This window comes from Aythya ferina (assembly GCF_964211825.1).
Source record: "Aythya ferina genome assembly, chromosome: 31".
In the NCBI taxonomy this organism is placed as follows: domain Eukaryota; kingdom Metazoa; phylum Chordata; class Aves; order Anseriformes; family Anatidae; genus Aythya; species Aythya ferina.
The window spans coordinates 1,416,461-1,433,775 of record NC_140328.1 but is presented as its reverse complement, the minus strand read 5'-3'; the positions used below and the strand labels follow the sequence as shown (position 1 = coordinate 1,433,775).

General features: G+C 47.2%; 2 protein-coding genes across 2 annotated transcripts in view; one reads left to right on the top strand and one right to left on the bottom strand.

Annotated features, from left to right (window-relative positions):
• The window catches only part of LOC311425503 (uncharacterized protein), a 120,245-nt gene that overhangs the window by 58,230 nt on the left and 44,700 nt on the right, over window positions 1–17,315 (bottom strand). The window lies entirely within an intron of this gene.
• LOC311425476 (uncharacterized protein) lies at window positions 2,953–12,728 on the top strand. The gene is made up of 6 exons (XM_084501373.1): window positions 2,953–3,072; window positions 3,236–3,292; window positions 6,647–6,985; window positions 7,811–7,966; window positions 8,979–9,005; window positions 11,299–12,728. The coding sequence occupies exons 1-6, from the start codon at window positions 2,994–2,996 to the stop codon at window positions 11,622–11,624; spliced, it is 984 nt and encodes a 327-aa protein (XP_084357499.1). The 5' UTR covers window positions 2,953–2,993; the 3' UTR covers window positions 11,625–12,728.

The following is a 17,315-nucleotide window of genomic DNA, read 5'->3' as shown; positions in this document are numbered from 1 at the left end:
CTTGCAGTTGGCGATGACGAAGTTGAGTACCTCTGGGTAAGGATTAAGGGACAAACAAATAAAGGGGATGTTGTCATGGGAGCCTGTTACAGACCTCCCAGACAGGATGATGACACCAATGATTTTTTCTCTGAGGAACTAAGAGATACCTCAAGATCAACTCCTCCTGTCCTTATGGGGGACTTCAACTTGCCAGACATTAACTGGGAATATCACACAGCCGACACAAGCAGGTCCAGGAGGTTCTTAAAGTACCTAGATGATAACTTCTTGGTGCAGGTGCTAAGGGAGCCAACTAGGAATAGTGCCCTCCTAGATCTGTTGCTTGAGAACAGAGAGGGTCTTGTGGGTGACATGGCAATTGTCAGCCATCTTGGTCATAGTGCCCATGAAGTAGTTAAGTTTAAAATTTTTTGGTGATAGGAAGAAAACTGCCACCAAAACTTGAATCCTGGATATGGGGAGAGCAGAATTCTGGCTGCTCAGGGAACTTATTAATAAGGTCCTCTGGGAAACTGCTTTTGAAGGTGTTGGTGTCCATCAGTACTGGTCAGTCTTTAAGCACTGTCTTCCAAAAGCATGGGATCAGGCAATTCCAAAATATTGGAAGTCAAGCAGGAGGGGCAGAAGGCTTGCTTGTCTGACCAGGGATCTTCTTCTGGAGCTTAGGCACAAAAAGAAAGTGTATGGCTGCTGGAAGCAGGGTCAGGAAAAATGGAAATACTATAGGGATGCTGTTCACCTTTGTAGGGCTTTTGTGTGGCCAAAGCCCAATTAGCGTTGAAGCTGGCCAGGACTGTGGAAGACAATAAAAAGGGCTTTTTAAAATATGTGAACAGAAAAAGGACGACCAGATGAAACATAGGTCCACTATGTGATGGGGAAGGTCACCTTGCAAAAAAGGACATAGGTCTGCTTCCAATGTGTTCTACTCCCAGTCTGTCCTCATGTCTGTTGATAAAGATATTAAACAATACCAGGACCAGGACCAGTACCAGGACAGATCCCTGAGGGACACCACTTATCACTGGCTTCCACTTGGACATTGAGCCATTGACCACCATTCTCTGCATGTAACCTTCAAGCCAATAACTTATGCACTGAACAGTCCACAGTATTTCTCCAATTTGGAGACAAGGAAATCATGTGGAACCATGACAAAGTCCTTACAGATGTCCAGGTAGATGCCATCAGTCTTCCCTTGTCAACTGATGCAGTCACTCCATCATATAAAGCCACCAAATTGCTCATGCACAATTTGCCCTTGGTGAAGCTGTGCTGGCTGTCTCAGATCACATCTTTGTTTTTATGTGCCTTGACATTGTTTCCAGGAAGATCTTTTCCATGATCTTCACAGGCACAGAGGTGAGGCTCATGGGTCTGTAGTTCCCTGGGTCCTCCTTTCTACCTTTTCTGAAAACGGGAGTAATGTTTCCCTTTTTCCTGTCACCGTGGACTTTACCTGACTGCCAGGACTTCAAATATGATGAAGAGAGGTTTGGCAACTACATCAGCCAGTTCCCTCAGCACCCTGGGATGCATGTCATCAGGCCCCATAGTCTTGTACTTATTTAGTTTCATCAAGTGGTCTCAAACCTGCTCTTCACTTACAGTGGGTGGGACTTTGCTCCCTCAGCCTCCATCTGTGAGTTCAGGGAAACAAGAGATGTGCAAAGCCTGACTATCAGTGAAGACTGAGGCAAAGAAGTTGTGGAGTACTTCAGCCTTCTCCATGTCTGTCATTACCAGTTCACCCTTCATCAGAGGGAGTACAATCTCCTTGGCCTTTCTTTTCTGAGCAATGTACCTCTAGAATCCTTTCCTGATATTCTTTGCATCCCTTGCCAAGCTCAGTTCCATCCGTGCCTTGGCTTTCCTTATACCATCCCTGCACATCCAGACCGTATCCATATACTCTTCCCAGGCTGCATGTCCCTGCTTCCACTGCATGTCAATTTCCTTCCTGAACCTCAGTTTGACCAGCAGGTCCTTGCTCAGCCACCCTGGCTGTCTGCTACCTCCACCTGCTCCACTGTGGGCTGTGTTTGTACATGTGCTGCTCCTTCTGGACGGGTAGGACATGTCAAAATACAAGGAACCTGTGGAGGTCTGTCATGCTAAAGGCCACCCCTAGCCTTGTGAAAACATGACATTTGGAAAGAGCACAGCAAGGCTTCCCTACCTGCCATCTTGAGTACACACCACATCCCCTCTCTGTATTGAGCTTCCCCAGGGCACAAGTCAGGAATGACCATACCCCTGAAGAGATCCCATGAGGGGTTGACAGACCCTCAGGGAAGGACCACCTGACAAAAAAAAACCACCAAAGGCAAGGAAGAGCTCTAGCTCCTGAAGGCATAACAGGTGAAAGACAAGTGTCAGATATTTCTGGACACCAGAAGAAGCTGCCTAACAAAGGGGGAATTCTTTGGTAGCCTTGGCAGAGGTGCCTGGTGAATTTAACCTCTTCACTTTATCTCTCCTTTTCACCATCCCACACATTGCCCTTTCCAAAGGCCTGGAGGAATTTCATTATCGTACCCTGCAAACACATACAGCTGTCCTGGAACACTCATGGTGACTAGCAGATGGGTGTCTAGTGGATCAGAATGCAAGGCTAGGCAAGCCGTAGGTCACAGCAGGACAGAGCAGAGCAGATTGGGCTGTGAACACATCAACATCACATTGACCCTGGCATGGAGGGCAAGATCATTTCCAAACTCTATTCTTTCCAGGAGAGCTTTTTTGAGGGACATGCTCTTCACTCGGGGAAGGACTGTGATGGCAATATCTGCAATCTCTAACATGTCCATGGTTTTTGTTTGAAAGGAGGATGTAATGGGGTTTGACGCAATTCCAGTGAGGTTGAATAAATAGTGAGAAGATGCTAGTATTCGTAGATGTTCGTAGATAACGAGTTACCATGGTGTGGTGGTTTCTTTTTTTCAGGCTTCACACTTATAGGAGAACAATCCTTCCAACAAGGAAGACAAATGCATTCCCATGAGGGAGAACAGGAGCACTACTCCAAGATGACCAATGGGGAAGGAAATCCAGAAAGTCTGCAAAGAGGTAACTAGGAGTGACAGAGTAGTTACTCTGTCAGTAGGCTTAGACTTTGGGAAGGGATGTTTTTTTCCCCCAAAACTGTGCATATCATTTCTTGTGTTTCCTTAGGGAAAGGTCTTTGCTAAATTTCCTCTTTTCTGTCTTTTCATATGAATACAATGCCCAGGACGCAAGAAAATGTCTCAGTGTGTTCAAGACCTTAGGATGAATTTTGAGCCTTCAAGTAAGTATGCCGGATCCCATTCCTCTTGCCCACGGTCTTCCTTGGGAACATCCCGGGTGGGATGGATGACCGCAGAGAGAACTGCACCCATGTGGGCTCTACTCCTGTGAGCAACTTACCCACAGAAGATCTTCCAGTCCACAGCAGAAGGCTTAGACTTTGGGAAGGGATGTTTTTTTCCCCAAAAACTGTGCATATCATTTCTTGTGTTTCCTTAGGGAAAGGTCTTTGCTAAATTTACTCTTTTCTGTCTTTTCATTTAAATATTCTGTCCAGGAGGCAAGAAAATGTCTCAGAGCGTTCAAGACCTTAGCACGGATTTTGAGTCTTCAAGTAAGTACGCAGGATCCCATTCCTCTTGCTCATGGTCCTCCTTGGGAGAATCTTGGATTGGAGAGAAGTGTCCCCCTGTGGAGGTCTACTCCACCGAGCAAGCTTCAACAGAACCCTTCCACATCAGACCAGAAGGCATGGCCTTCAGGAAAGATGGATTTGTTCCCAGGGCCACACCTCTTTAACATCAGGCATGTCCTTCTCCATCAGAGAGCATTGCTGTTGTGGGGAGCAGAAGGCTTTCAAACAATGGGCTCAAAGGAAGATGCTGCTGATGGGGGAGGAGGTGAAGGGGTGAACAGGTCGTTGTTAGATTTCCCTTCACTGCTGTATGGTAAGGGTGGACATTCATATCACAGAATCACAGAATTTCTAGGTTGGAAGAGACCTCAAGGTCATCGAGTCCAACCTCTGACCTAACGCTAACAGTCCCCACTAAACCATTTCCCTAAGCTCTACATCTAAACGTCTTTTAAAGACCTCCAGGGATGGTGACTCCACCACTTCCCTGGGCAGCCTGTTCCAGTGCCTCACAACCCTTTCAGTGAAGAAGTTCTTCCTAACATCTAACCTAAAACTCCCCTGGAGCAACTTAAGCCCATTCCCCCTCGTCCTGTCACCAGGCACGTGGGAGAACAGGCCAACCCCCACCTCGCTACAGCCTCCCTTGAGGTACCTAAAAAGAGCAATAAGGTCGCCCCTGAGCCTCCTCTTCTCCAGGCTGAACAAGCCCAGCTCCCTCAGCCGCTCCTCGTAGGACTTGTTCTCCAGGCCCCTCACCAGCTTTGTCGCCCTTCTCTGCACCCGCTCAAGCACCTCCATGTCCTTCTTGTAGCTACAGTGCTGTAGAGTAAGCAATGGATATTCTTCACCTCAACTCCCTTGTGGGTGGCAGCTTTGCAGCTCCTCAGCTGCAAGTGCCAGGTGGAAATAAGACAACTCCCCATGCACATAGGAGCCTGGCTTCATGCATGCTGTCTGGAGGCAAAGGGGCTGGGACAAGCGCTCTTGTCTTGGGATGAATTAGAAGGGCAGTGTTGGGTCAGTTCCTCTCCCTCCTAGGGTCCCATCTTACCTCGTGGGGCTCCACAACCTATTCTTCAGAGCTGGGAAGGTGTCCAGTACATTGAACTTTCTCAGAAAAGGTATCTTCATAAGGGCTTCTCAAGACATTTCCACCTCTTTGATTACACTCTGGGAGAGGTCACGTCTCCCCTATCCAATGCAAATAGCACGAGCTCTGTGGGCACAGAGGGCTCGGGCATTCTCAGCCCCCTCCTGGCTGTATTTTTGCACTTGCTGCTCCTTCTTGGCTGGCAGCTGGTGTGAGGCACTGACAGATACGTGGGACCTGTGGAGGTCTGTCATGCTAAAGATTGACCTCAGCCTCGTGAAACCTCTTGGAAAGAGCACAGTAAGCCTTCCCTATCAGCTGTTCCGAGCACACAACTGCATCCCCCCTTTGTGTTCAGCTTCCTGTGGGCATGAGTCAGGAATGACCATGAACCTGGAGAACACCCATGGGAGGATGACAGACCCTCAGAGAAGGACTACCTGTGAAAAAGGAACACCAAAGGCAAGGAAGAGCTCTAGCTCCTGAAGGCATAACAGGTGAACAACAAGTGTCAGATATTCCTGGACAGCAGCAGAAGCTGCCTAACAATGGGCAAATTCTTTGGTAGCCCTGGCACAGATGCCTGGTGAATCTGACCTCTTCTCTTTGTCTCTTTCACCATCCCACATAACGTGCCTCCCAAAGGCCTGGAATAATTTCCTTATTGTACGCTGCAAACCCGTGCAGATCTCTTGGGCAGCACGTGGTGTCTTTAAGAAGGGTGTCTATAGTAACACTCTGCAAGGCTAGGCCAGCCCTCAGACCAGCTGCCAGACTGCACTGAATCCCATCTTCCCTGGCATGGAGGGCAAGTTTTTTCCTGCCTTTGTCCTCCCCAGGAGACCTGCCTCCAAAGTCACACTCTTAGCTCAAGGATGACCTAGTATTACTGAGACCTGCGTCCTCACATATGGCCATTGCTTTTGCTTGAAAACACTTGTTAGTTTGTGCGGTGGTTTCTTGTTTATTTGTTTTCATTCCTCGTAGTTTCACACCATGGACAGGAGATGCTTCTGGCTGTGGATGAGGGTTTACCTAGGTTCTATGCTTTCTTCTTTTCAGGCTTCACCCTTAAAGGAGAACAATCCTTCCAACAAGGAAGACAAATGCATTCCCATGAGGGAGAACAGGAGCACTACTCCAAGTGTACCAAGGGGGAAGGAAATCCAGAAAGTCTGCAAAGAGGTAACTAGGAGTGACAGAGTAGCCATCTCTACAATGCTGAGTCCTCACCTTGACAGTAGCCCTGCTCCTTATGTAAGGGCTACTTGCCATCTCCACAGAGATTCCTTTGCAGTCTACAAGGGGAGGGAAGGGTCGGTAGGGGAGACGGGGAGGGGAAGTCCCCTTCTCACAGTTCTGCAGGTCCTGTTTTCCTCTTCCCATGCTAACTGTAGCTGGAACAATGTGCTACCACCTCCGCCACACACAACCAGGCACAAACACAAGCACAAGCACACAGACAAAAAAAGTGTCATGCGTTGGAGAATTCCTCAGTTTCCTTTCATTTGCAATTGGGATTAACACTGGCTCAGCTCTCAGATGCCTGTGGGCTTGCCCCACTGCAGCAGGGCTGGACATGCACACCTGACTTCTCCTGTCTTGGAAGAGTTCAGAACCCACTCAACAGAAGCCCAGACACATCTGCTCGGCCCTCAGGGTAGACCCTGGATTCAGCAGCAGACACTGCTGGAGACCTTCCAAGGTCTCTCTTCCCACACTTGACCTCTTCTCTCTTTGAGAGGAGGATTAGACTCTGTGTCTCTCTTACTTCCTTAGGAAAAGGTCTTTGCTAAATTTCCTCTTTTCTGTCTTTTCAAATGAATACAATGCCCAGGACACAAGGAAACATCTTCGACAATCAGCCTTTTTTTTTTTTTTTTTTTTTTTTTTTTTTTTTTTTGTAGGAAGAAATGCGGAGATAGACGTCACAAGGGCCCTAGAATCCTCACGGCAAGAGATGGAGAGGATCATGGATCAGAAGATGGCAGTGTTGCAGAACCAACTGGAGGTTTCACAGAATGAAGCCCCACCTCTGGAGGAACAGACCAACACCCAGATTTCCCTCCAGGCCATCTCAGAAAAGCTACATAATCTGCAGGTATGTCTGCAGAACCTGGAGGTATCCAGAGAGCAAGACCTTCAGATCCTCAGAGAAGAGATGGAAGGCAGAATAACCAAAGGTTTGGAGGCAGCCAAGAAGTCCTGGACCAAGGACTGCCTGCTTGAGATGGAAAACAAACTAGGTGAGCAGTGCAATTTCTAAACAAACCTTCAATTTTATTGTGCTTAAACCCCAGTGGGAAGCTAAATACTGCAAATTCTCTCAATCACTTTCCTCCAGTTGGATGGGGGAGAGAAGTGAAAAGCTCAAATTGAGAGAACTCATGGACTGAGATAGAGAGATTTTAAGAGGTAAAAGCTGCAATCCCAAGCAAGCCTAAGCAAAGCAAAATGTTGGCTTTATTCACCGCTTCTGATCGGCATGCAGAGCTTCAACCATTCCAGGAAAGCAGGGCTGCGTTGCAGGTAACATTTCCTGGGGAAGAACAATGCCATCACTATGAATGTCTCCCCTTCCTCCTTTTTATCTCAGATCTATTGCTGAGCATACTGTCATAATGTAGGCAGTATCCCTTTAGCCCACTCAGGTTGGCTTCACAGCTGTTCTCCCTTCCAAAATTGTGGATAGGACAAGGGACACTGGGTGCAATCTGGAACAAAAAAGGTTCCTCTTATATATGAAAAGAAACTTTTTCACAATGAGGGTGACAAAACAGTGGAACTGAAGCATGCTCACTCCTGCCTTGTGTGCATTCCCTCTTTGCAACATCATCTTGCCATCCACAGTGTCCCTTTCCTGAAAAAAAAAATTAAAAAAAATAAAAAATCAAGAATGACACCTTCTGAGGTACAACGTACTCTAGAGATAAGTCCACCATGAAACTGAAATCACAATAGCATGTTCTCTAACATTTCTAGGAGGAAACACCCTCCCCCATTAGAAAGACAAGGAACCACTTCCCAGGAATCAGTGTTATTTTCCCATTGGCTCCTCTCTTTCTATGCAGAAAGGACTGCGGACATAAACACCACAAGGGCCCTTGAATCCACTCAGCAAGAGGCGGAGAAGATCCTGAGTGAGAAGGTGGCTGTGTTCCAGAACCAGCTGGAAGTTTCACAGAATGCCTACAGAGAAGAGCTGATTTCATTGGAAAGCAAACTAGGTGAGCAGGGTTGTCCACAAGGATGACTCCATCCCTCTTGGGGTTAAACATCCATGGGCAGCTAAACACTACACAACCACTCACACCCTTTCCTCCGGCTGGATGGGGGAGAGAAGTGGAGAGGTCAAAGTGTGTAAACCCTTGGATTGAGATAGAGACATTTAAGATGTAAAGCAAAAGCTGCAAGCCCACTAAAGCAAAAAATGGAAGTCATTCACTACTTCTGATAGGCAGGTAGATGATCAGCCATTCCCAGAAAAGCAGACCTCTGTCACACACAACATTTCCTTGGGAAGACCAATGCCATATCTATGAATGTCTCTCCTTCCTCCTACTTTATCTCAGCTTTTATTGCTAAGCATTTTGTTATAATGTATGGAGCACACCTTGGGGCTTTCTTCATGGCTGTTTCCCCTCCAAGCATTGTGGGAATCCCCTACCTTCTCCCTTGCAGAGCATGATGACATAGAGTGGCCCATACAGTAATATTTCACTGTTGATCTAGCATTTTTCTTCCTGTCCAGAAATGACTAAGACACCTTTGTATCCTTGTAGGATCAAGTGCAGGAGTGATTGGAGTGTGAGTGCTTGAGTGCCTGACATTTCTAGGGATAAGCACTACCTTCCTGGGAAGTTTGTCCCTGTGAAAGGTGATGTTTTTGGTCAGTTGTTTGGCCAGTTCTTTGACCTTTTCTTTCCAGCTGAAAAGGAATGAGAATCGCATCTTATGTCTCAGCAGCTTTTAGTCCTCTTTTTTGTTTGTTTCTTTGGTTATTTTTTGTTTGTTTGTTTTTCCCAACTGAAGATGGAATTTGGTAAGATAAATGTGTGCGTTTAAGGCAGGGATGGTGGGACTTGTCACCTAAGGCAGATAATTGGTGAAATACCTTTGGATATACTACAGGAGAAAGCAGTCTTTGTATTCAGCAGCATGGATGGTGTCTTATCACACCGTAGACTGGCATACCTTGATAAATCCACTTACTGCCTGCTATATTCTTTTTCTCCACAGAGTTTTTCATAATTCAGATCTACAAAGGTAAGCATAAAGGAGATGATGAACCTACATTTTCTGAGCCTTCAGGAAACACATCCAACCCTCTCACAGAGCTGTTTGGAGAACAACATGCTCAGAGGAAGGATTGTTTGATAACTTTTTTTGGTTGCGTTCTGTCAAAGTCCCTGTGCATGATTGACTCGAGCCATTTTAGCTGTGGGAAGTAGGGATGGAAAGCCTGTACTGGCTACTTTCATCTCCCACTCCTCTTTTTGCGCACTTTGGAGTTTAGAAGTGTCAAGAGATGATCTTGCTCCACAAGATCTCTTTCATATTCCTGAAATCTGAGTTGAGCTAGATGAGCTTAGTTCACACCACTGTACCTTGCTAGAGTTCTGTCCAGTTATTATCATGTACACTGATAAGCTGGGTAAACTGTGGAAAGAAATATCTTCTTACCATTGCTGCAGTTAAGATCACTCTTCCATTCTAGTCCATGTGGAAAAAATACCCAAGACTGGTGCTCTCCTTTTCTTGAGAAGAAACTATGCAATGTTTGAAAATAGAGCCTCCAGGCTTTACTAATGAGATAATCATGAGACACAAACCAAATTCCAGATGATGTATATAAATTTATACATAATTTATACTTGTATTCAACACAGGCAACACTTGAATTTCTTCCACCATGATTGCTAATAGTCTCTCTTCCCACGCATGAATGTTTAAACACACCTACAGGACACTTTGGATCTATATCTTAGCGTTTCTTGCAGAACAGTGAGTGTTTACACTGATTTCCAGGTGTGTTTCTGCTGTGTGCAGGGTTGATCAATTATCTTACTAACTGTGGTAGCTTTACTTAGGTGGGCAGCTGAGCTCCACCACAACTGCCTTCTCACTCCCCCTCCTCAAAGGGAAAGGGGGAGAAAATAAAACACAAAGATCTCAAGGGTTGAGATAAGTATGAGGCGATTGCTCAACAATTATTGTGACAGGCAAAAGAGACTCAGAGGAGGGAGACAGTAAGATTTATTGCCTATTGCTAACAAGCTATAGAAGTGAGAAACAAAGAAAAGAAACCAGAAACACCTTCCCCCATCCACCCTCTTCCACCTCCTCCCCCTGAGCAGCACAGGGGAACGGGGAAATGGTGGTTGCAGTCAGTCTATAGCACTTCTTCTCCACTGCTCCTTCTTGGTCACTCTCTTCCCCTTCTCCAATGTGGGGTCCCTCCCAAAACTGATCCTCCCTGCCATCCTTCCCAAACTGATCCTATGCAGGCTTTCCATAGGCATCAGCTCTTCAAGAACTGCTCCAATATGGAACCGTATCACAGGGTCCATCCATCAGGAGCAAGCTGCTCCAACATGTGTCCCACATAGGTGACAGCTCACCCTCAGCCCTGGTCCTGCATGGGCTCCTCTCCACCCCTCTCCATGGGCTGCAGTTCTGGTCTGGAGTCTGCTCTGGCAGGGACTCTCTAGAGGCCACTGACTACTTCAGGGAGAATCCACCTGCTCCACCATGGTCTCCTCCATGGGCTGCAGCGTGATCTGCTCCATGTGGGACCCATGGGCTGCAGGGGGACAGCCTGCTCCACCAGGGGCCTCTCCACAGGCTGCAGGGGAATTTCTGCTGCATGCCTGGAGCACCTCCTGCCCTCCTGCTGCACTAACCTTGGTGTCTGCTCTCACAGAGACACTAACAACATTGTTTATTGTCTCGGCTCTGGGCAGCAGCAGGTCCCTTTGGAGCTGGCTGAAACTAGACCTTATCTAACATGGGGCATCTTCTGGATTCTTCTCACAGAAGCCACCCCTGCAGCTCCCTGCTACCAAAACCTTGTCACGTAAACCCACTACACCAACTGCTTCATAAAGTGACTTCTTTGGCCAGTAGGACTGCATATCAGTGCTCTTATAAAAGTCAGTTTTGATTCCAGTGTTGCCCAAAGAGAATTCATATGGCCAATTCTCAATCCTTTTCCCAAGGTTATCCCTACAGAAAATCAAAAATAGAGGAAGCAGGTATTCAGCCCTACACACTTCTCCTTGGTGCTGAAAGCTGGTGTCAGAGAAACCTTGGTTCAGTGCCTTTCATTTCAGGCACACTGTCTGGTCTTTGTCAGGGAACCAAGGATGGGAATGGAGGCATATGTGAGGTAGGGGACTGAAGATAAGACAGGCACCCTGAGGCAAAAGCCTGTTTAGCACACCTGACTGTGGAGATGGAGAAAGGATAAGTAAGAGATGGGTGAGGATGCAGAAAATAAAGTCTCAGAAAAGCAGGCCTTGTGTTTTCAGCTACTTATTGTATGACTTGATCATTGCAGTTGATATCTCCCTGGATGCTGACACGGCTCATCCCAGACTGGAAGTATCAGAAGATGGAAAAAGTGTGAAAGATATTGGCATGATCAGAAAGGTGCCCATGAAAGAGAAGAGATTTGATTCCCACCTTTTTGTGTTGGCAAAGGAAGGGTACACATCTGGGAGATTCTACTGGGAAGTAAATGTTGGAAAGAGAAGAAACTGGACTTTGGGTGTTGCCCAGGAATCTGTGACTCGCAAGGGGACAGTGACTTTGTCTCCTGATAATGGTTTCTGGGTCATAGGATTAGTAGATGGGCAAGAGTATTGGGCCTACGTGGATCCTTGAACTCATCTGGCTGTGACTGGGACACTGCAAAAGATTGGGATCTTCCTGGACATCTCCACCAAGCAGCTGTCATTTTACAATGTCCATAAGAAAACAATTCTGCATGCTTTTACCATTGCTGATGACAGCATGAAGGAAGGGAAATTAATTCCCATCTTCTCAACAGGTTCCACTTCTGCAAAGATTGACCTTGAGCCACTAAGTTTAATGTAGTATTTTGATGATGGTAACAGATCCTGAGATCTAACTGATGTCCTGTCAAACAATTCTGAAGTTGTGCTTCTCAATCAAAACAAGACAGGTAACTCATATAAGAAACACTTGGCACAGCCTGGTAACCCTGCACCGAGTCAATCAGAAGACGCCCTGGAGAACTGATTGCTTGTGTGTGACAAACATTAAGCATGAAAAAACTTCAGTTATAGCGAACATTTATGCAGAAGAGTGAAATGTCTCCTCAGGGAATGAGGTGAAAGAACATGCCTTTTGTATTGCATCCTTCTGGCTCTATGGTTTTCCCACATCTGTCAATCAAAATGTAAGTGAATATCCAAGAGATGTATTTGTACAAAAGCAGATCACTGTTCTGGAGCAAGAAAGCTTTCTGGTGAGCTTGAAACACACTTCACAAGAACAAACTTCACTTCTGTACTTAAATTTGCACTAATCACATAAGGCCGATTTCAAACCAGTTGAGAAACAGTGGCATGTCCTGAAGGCAATTTACCTGACTTGTCATCCAAGTTTGCTCTGGAGGTGTGGACATTGCATTCTGAAAGTTCCTATTTTGTTCCAAATGCTTCAAAAGTTAGTAAGGATTAGTCAGTCATTCCTAAGTATCTAAATGGTCCAAGATGAAATTTTACTCACAGCTAAATATTTGGGGCATTTGTAATTTCTCCTATTGAAGCTTTGCACTAAATAGTTCAATGTTCACTTAAAAACAGCATAGGAGGCAGTCCTATCCACCGTATTTTTGTATGCAGTCTTTACATGCTGGGGGATTTACAGTGTTTGGCTGTGCTTCGCTTTCTAGTGAGTGATGACTGACTTAACTTGTTGCAGGAAGAACGGCTAAAAACACGACAGACACCAGTATGGTCAGATCGTGATCTCCTTTTATTACCTGAATAGCCTGACTTTTATAGCAAACTTAACAGGAACGGATAGTGTCTCACCCAAGGGTAGGAGATGGGAGAGACTAATGTATACTTTCCTATAGCATTCAACAGACTGGGAAGTGGGAGGAAAGCCAGGGAAAACTGGAGGACATTGGGGTGCATCCTCAAGAATGCTGTTATTTTGCTACGCTCACTCTAAGTCTCCCTGGTGCAGTTTTCCAAGAAGCCTCCAGCAGAATGCAAATGTCTTTCCCTTCCTCTCTAGTGAGGGCCTCTACTCCTAGGATACCAGAGCCAATGTGCTGCTAATTTATCATCTATTGAGGATGCCACATGCCAGAATACTGGAGGTTGATTACTTTTGGTCAAATCTGGTTCCCAGCAGAAGGTAAAGTCAACATGGTCGGAGACCCCCTTGGGAGCATCACAAATCCAACCATCTTCATGAAATTGAAAAACAGAATTGTGGTGGTTTTACTCGGGTGGGCAGCCAAGTTCCACAATGGCCACTCTCTCACTCTCCCTCCTCAACAAGGAAGGGGGAGAAAATACAACACAAATTGCTCAAGGTTTCAGATAAGGATCATAGAATCATAGAACATCCTGAGTTGGAAGGGACCCATAAGGATGATGTAGTCCAACTCCTGCCACCACACAGGTCTACCCAAAATTTTAGATCATGTGACTAAGCGCAGAGTCCAAACACTTCTTAAACACTGACAAGCTTGGTGTAGTGACTACTTCACTGGGGAACCTGTTCCAGTGTGTGACCACCCTCTCGGTGAAGAACCTCTTCCTGATGTCTAGCCTATACCTCCCCTGCCACAGCTTGACACCATTCCTATCACTGGTGATTAAGGAGAATAGGTTTGTGCCTGCCCCTCCACTCTCCCTCCTGAGGAAGCTGTAGACTGCGATGTAGACTCCTCTCAGCCTCCTCTTTTCCAAGCAGAACAGACCAAGTGACCTCAGCCGCTCCTCATACATCTTTCCCTCTAGGCCCTTCACCATCTTCGTTGTCCTCCTCTGGACAATCTCTAACAGTTTTACATCCTTTTGGTACTGTGTTGCCCAGAAGTGCACACAGTACTCAAGGTGAGGCTGCACCAGCAATGAGTAGAGCGGGACAATCACCTCCCTCAACCAACTAACGACGCCATGCTTGATGCACCCCTGGATATGGTTGGCCCTCCTGGCTGCCAGGGCACACTACTGGCTCATATTCAACTTGCTGTCAACTACAACCCCCAGATCCCTCTCTGCGGGGCTGCTCTCCAGCGTCTCGTTGCCCAGTCTGTACGTACAGCCAGGGTTGTTCCAGGTTGTTTTCTTGTTGCAGCTTCCCAGGACCCAACCTGAATGACAACTAGAGATTGGTAGTCCTCTGGTTTAACAAGCTGTGTCAAAGTCTTCCTAACGTCTCTGACGTGCCCCGGGAAGACAGCACACCTCTCTGAAGAGGTTATCCGGATGGCAAATGGAGCCTCAGTGCCCCCCAGCAAGAAGTCTCCAGTCACTAAGACTCTCCGCCCTTTTTTTGTGGCACTGGTTTTGATGCAGTGCCCTGTCTGGCCCCGCTCCCTATGCTTGGTACTCCCCTCATTCTTAACATGCTTGTCGGGGCCCAGGTTTCTGACTGCTGTCCAGACCCTCATCCTTTTCCTTTTCCTGCCCGAGAGCCTCAAATCTATTACCCAGGGATGACTTGCAGAAAACAGACACCACAATCAGTAAGATTGTAAAGTAGGCATGTTTATTCAGCGCTGGGCAGCACGGGGGGTAGTCCTACCAAAGTCGTGCGTGCCTGATGCAGCAACTTCCAAGGTCATATGCAGCAGAGTTACATATGCATGAAGTTTCACAATGTGTCTATACATATTCATAACCTGCCCCTGCTTCATATTAAAATTAGTTAAGAAGTCATTTCCATAAGCTCTTCCTGTCTGCATTAGCGCAGTGTCTCCTGGTAGTGGTTGCCAGGGGCTGTGAGCATGAAAGTTGGTGAGTCTTCCTCGTCACCACTGGCTGACCTCTTGTCTCTGCACCGACTCAGTTGCTCCTTTGCTCTTGTCCACTCGCAGCACCAGTTTCTGCCAGTTTCTTAATATAGGTTCACACTCTTACCAAGACACTAACTTTGGTAAGGGGCCCAAAGCTTTTTTCTTTAATTAATTTGCACAATGAACAATATTTAGCAAAGACACTAAGTAGCATCCACTAGTTTAATACTGTCAGCACTCTGTCTCTACTTGATAAAATTCACCTAACTCCCTCTCTCTGGAACACTGTGGGGGTTGGTGGCACCATGGGCGTTGGGGGCAGATGCCTCCTTCTGCTTCAAGCAGAGACAAGGGTCCAGCCCCTTTCATCTCGTGAGCTGTCAAGCCCTCTGTCCTGCAGGTAAACAGCAGGATCAGCTACTACCCCTTGCAGGGTCTTAGGAGGGGGCTGCTGGGCATCAGTAGGGGCAGATTGAGACCTCCTATCTGTCTCACTTGCAGACTCCCAGAAGCCCCTCAGGCTGCCAATTTCTCACTGTAACCTGGCCATCTACTCAAACAGTTCCTTGAGAAGGATATAACTACCCACAACAGCCCTCTCTTCCCTCAGGACCCAGGGGGGCCTCCAGATTCCGGAACTCTCCACAGTCTCCCATCGGGACTGCCACTTCACCCCTCAGAGGGGATCCACCTGGGTGCCCACATGAGCCCAGAGAGGCCGCTTCCCCTCAGGTTGGGTTGCTGCCATGGACCAGCCATTGCAACAGGTGCCCACCATGGTGAATTTTAAATTGTAAGAGGCAGAGTTCCGAGAGGAGAGGAGAGGAGAGGAGAGGAGAGGAGAGGAGAGGAGAGGAGAGGAGAGGAGAGGAGAGGAGAGGAGAGGAGAGGAGAGGAGAGGAGAGGAGAGGAGAGGAGAGGAGAGGAGAGGAGAGGAGAGGAGAGGAGAGGAGAGGAGAGGAGAGGAGAGGAGAGGAGAGGAGAGGAGAGGAGAGGAGAGGAGAGGAGAGGAGAGGAGAGGAGAGGAGAGGAGAGGAGAGGAGAGGAGAGGAGAGGAGAGGAAGAGAAAGAGGGGTGGGAAAGGGAGGAGAGGATCCTCCCTGTGCTACTCCCTGCCCCACGAAAACTGCCTGCCTGTCACCTGTCCTGTTTGCTATGCTCCTGGGTCATGGCACTCCCTAAGCCCTGCTTTTATACCATCAGGAGGTGGCTGCTGTCACCCCTGGCTCCACCTTCATTCCCGTAAGCACTCACAGCAGCACAAGCACAGCTCTCACCTGCTCAGGGCAGGGGGCTTAAGCTCTGACAAAACAACTCTGCGCTGCATTATTGAGGGTTTAGGAGTCTATGATCTGATTGCTATCACGGAAAAGTGGAAGGATGAATCACACAGATGGAACATTGGAATGCTAGGCGACAAGCTTTACAGGAGAGATAGACGGGGAAGGAAGGGTGTGGGTGTTGCCCTCTATGTTTAGAAATGGATAGATTGTGAAAAGTTCCCTCTGTGAAACAGCCATGAGCAGGATGAAAGCCTGTGGGTAATAACCAAGGACTAGACCAACAAAGGACTCCTTGTGGTTGCAGTCTACTACAGGCTGCGCAATCAGCCTGTGGATAAAGCATTCTTTTCTAACAGCAAGAAGCATTGTGCTCACAGGCTCTCATCTTCCTGGGGGAATTCAACCACCCAGATGTCTGCTGGGAAAGCCACACAGTAGGAAGGAAGCAATCCAAGAGACTCCTGGAGGACAACAGAATTGTCTCAATTGAGGACAATTTCCTTGTTCAGGTATTACACAAACCAACCAGAGGAGAAGTATTACTGGGCCTGATGCTCACCAATGTGGAAGAGCTTATTAAAGAGGTTAGGACTGGCAGAAGCCTGGGTTGCAGTGACTATGCCCTGGTTCAGTTTGTGATCTCAAGGGATATGGGCCTGGCTAAGAGCAAAGTCAGGACCCTGAACTTCAGAAGAGTGAATTTCACGCTATTCAAAGTATTGGTGGATGAGATCCCATGGATCCCTAGGGATCAAGGATCTGATCAGAGCTGACAACTCTAAGAATATTTACCTAGGAGTGCAAGAGCTCTCTATTCCCATATGTAATAAATCAAACAGGGAAGGTAGGAAACTGACATGGCTGAACAAGGACCTACTGGTAAAACTTAGGCAAGAGGAGGAAATGCACAGACAGTGGAAACAGGGCCATGTTCCCTGGGAAGAGTACAGAAACACTGTCCAGATGTGCAGGGATGGCAACAGGAAAGGCAAGGCACGAATGGAACTAAACACAGCAAGGGATGCAAAGAATAACAAGAAGGGCCTGTACAGGTACATTGGCCACAAAAGAAAAACTAGGGAGAGCATACTACCTCTGACAAACGACAGAGAACCAGTAACAACAGACATGAAGAAGGCAGAGGTACTTAACAATTTCTTTGCCTCAGCCTTCACTGTCAGTCAGGCTTCCCACATCTTTCAAGTCCCCAGATCTCCAGGCAGGGTCTGTGGGAGCAAATTCCCTCCCACTGTATGCAAAGAGCAAGTTCAGGACCACCTGATGAAA

Coding starts and splice junctions, on each gene's coding strand:
- LOC311425476 (XM_084501373.1), top strand. CDS start 2,994: ATGCATTCCCATGAGGGAGAACAGGAGCACTACTCCAAGATGACCAAT. Junction 3,073..3,235: donor TCCAGAAAGTCTGCAAAGAG/GTAACTAGGAGT, acceptor TACAATGCCCAG/GACGCAAGAAAATGTCTCAG. Junction 6,986..7,810: donor TGAGATGGAAAACAAACTAG/GTGAGCAGTGCA, acceptor CTTTCTATGCAG/AAAGGACTGCGGACATAAAC.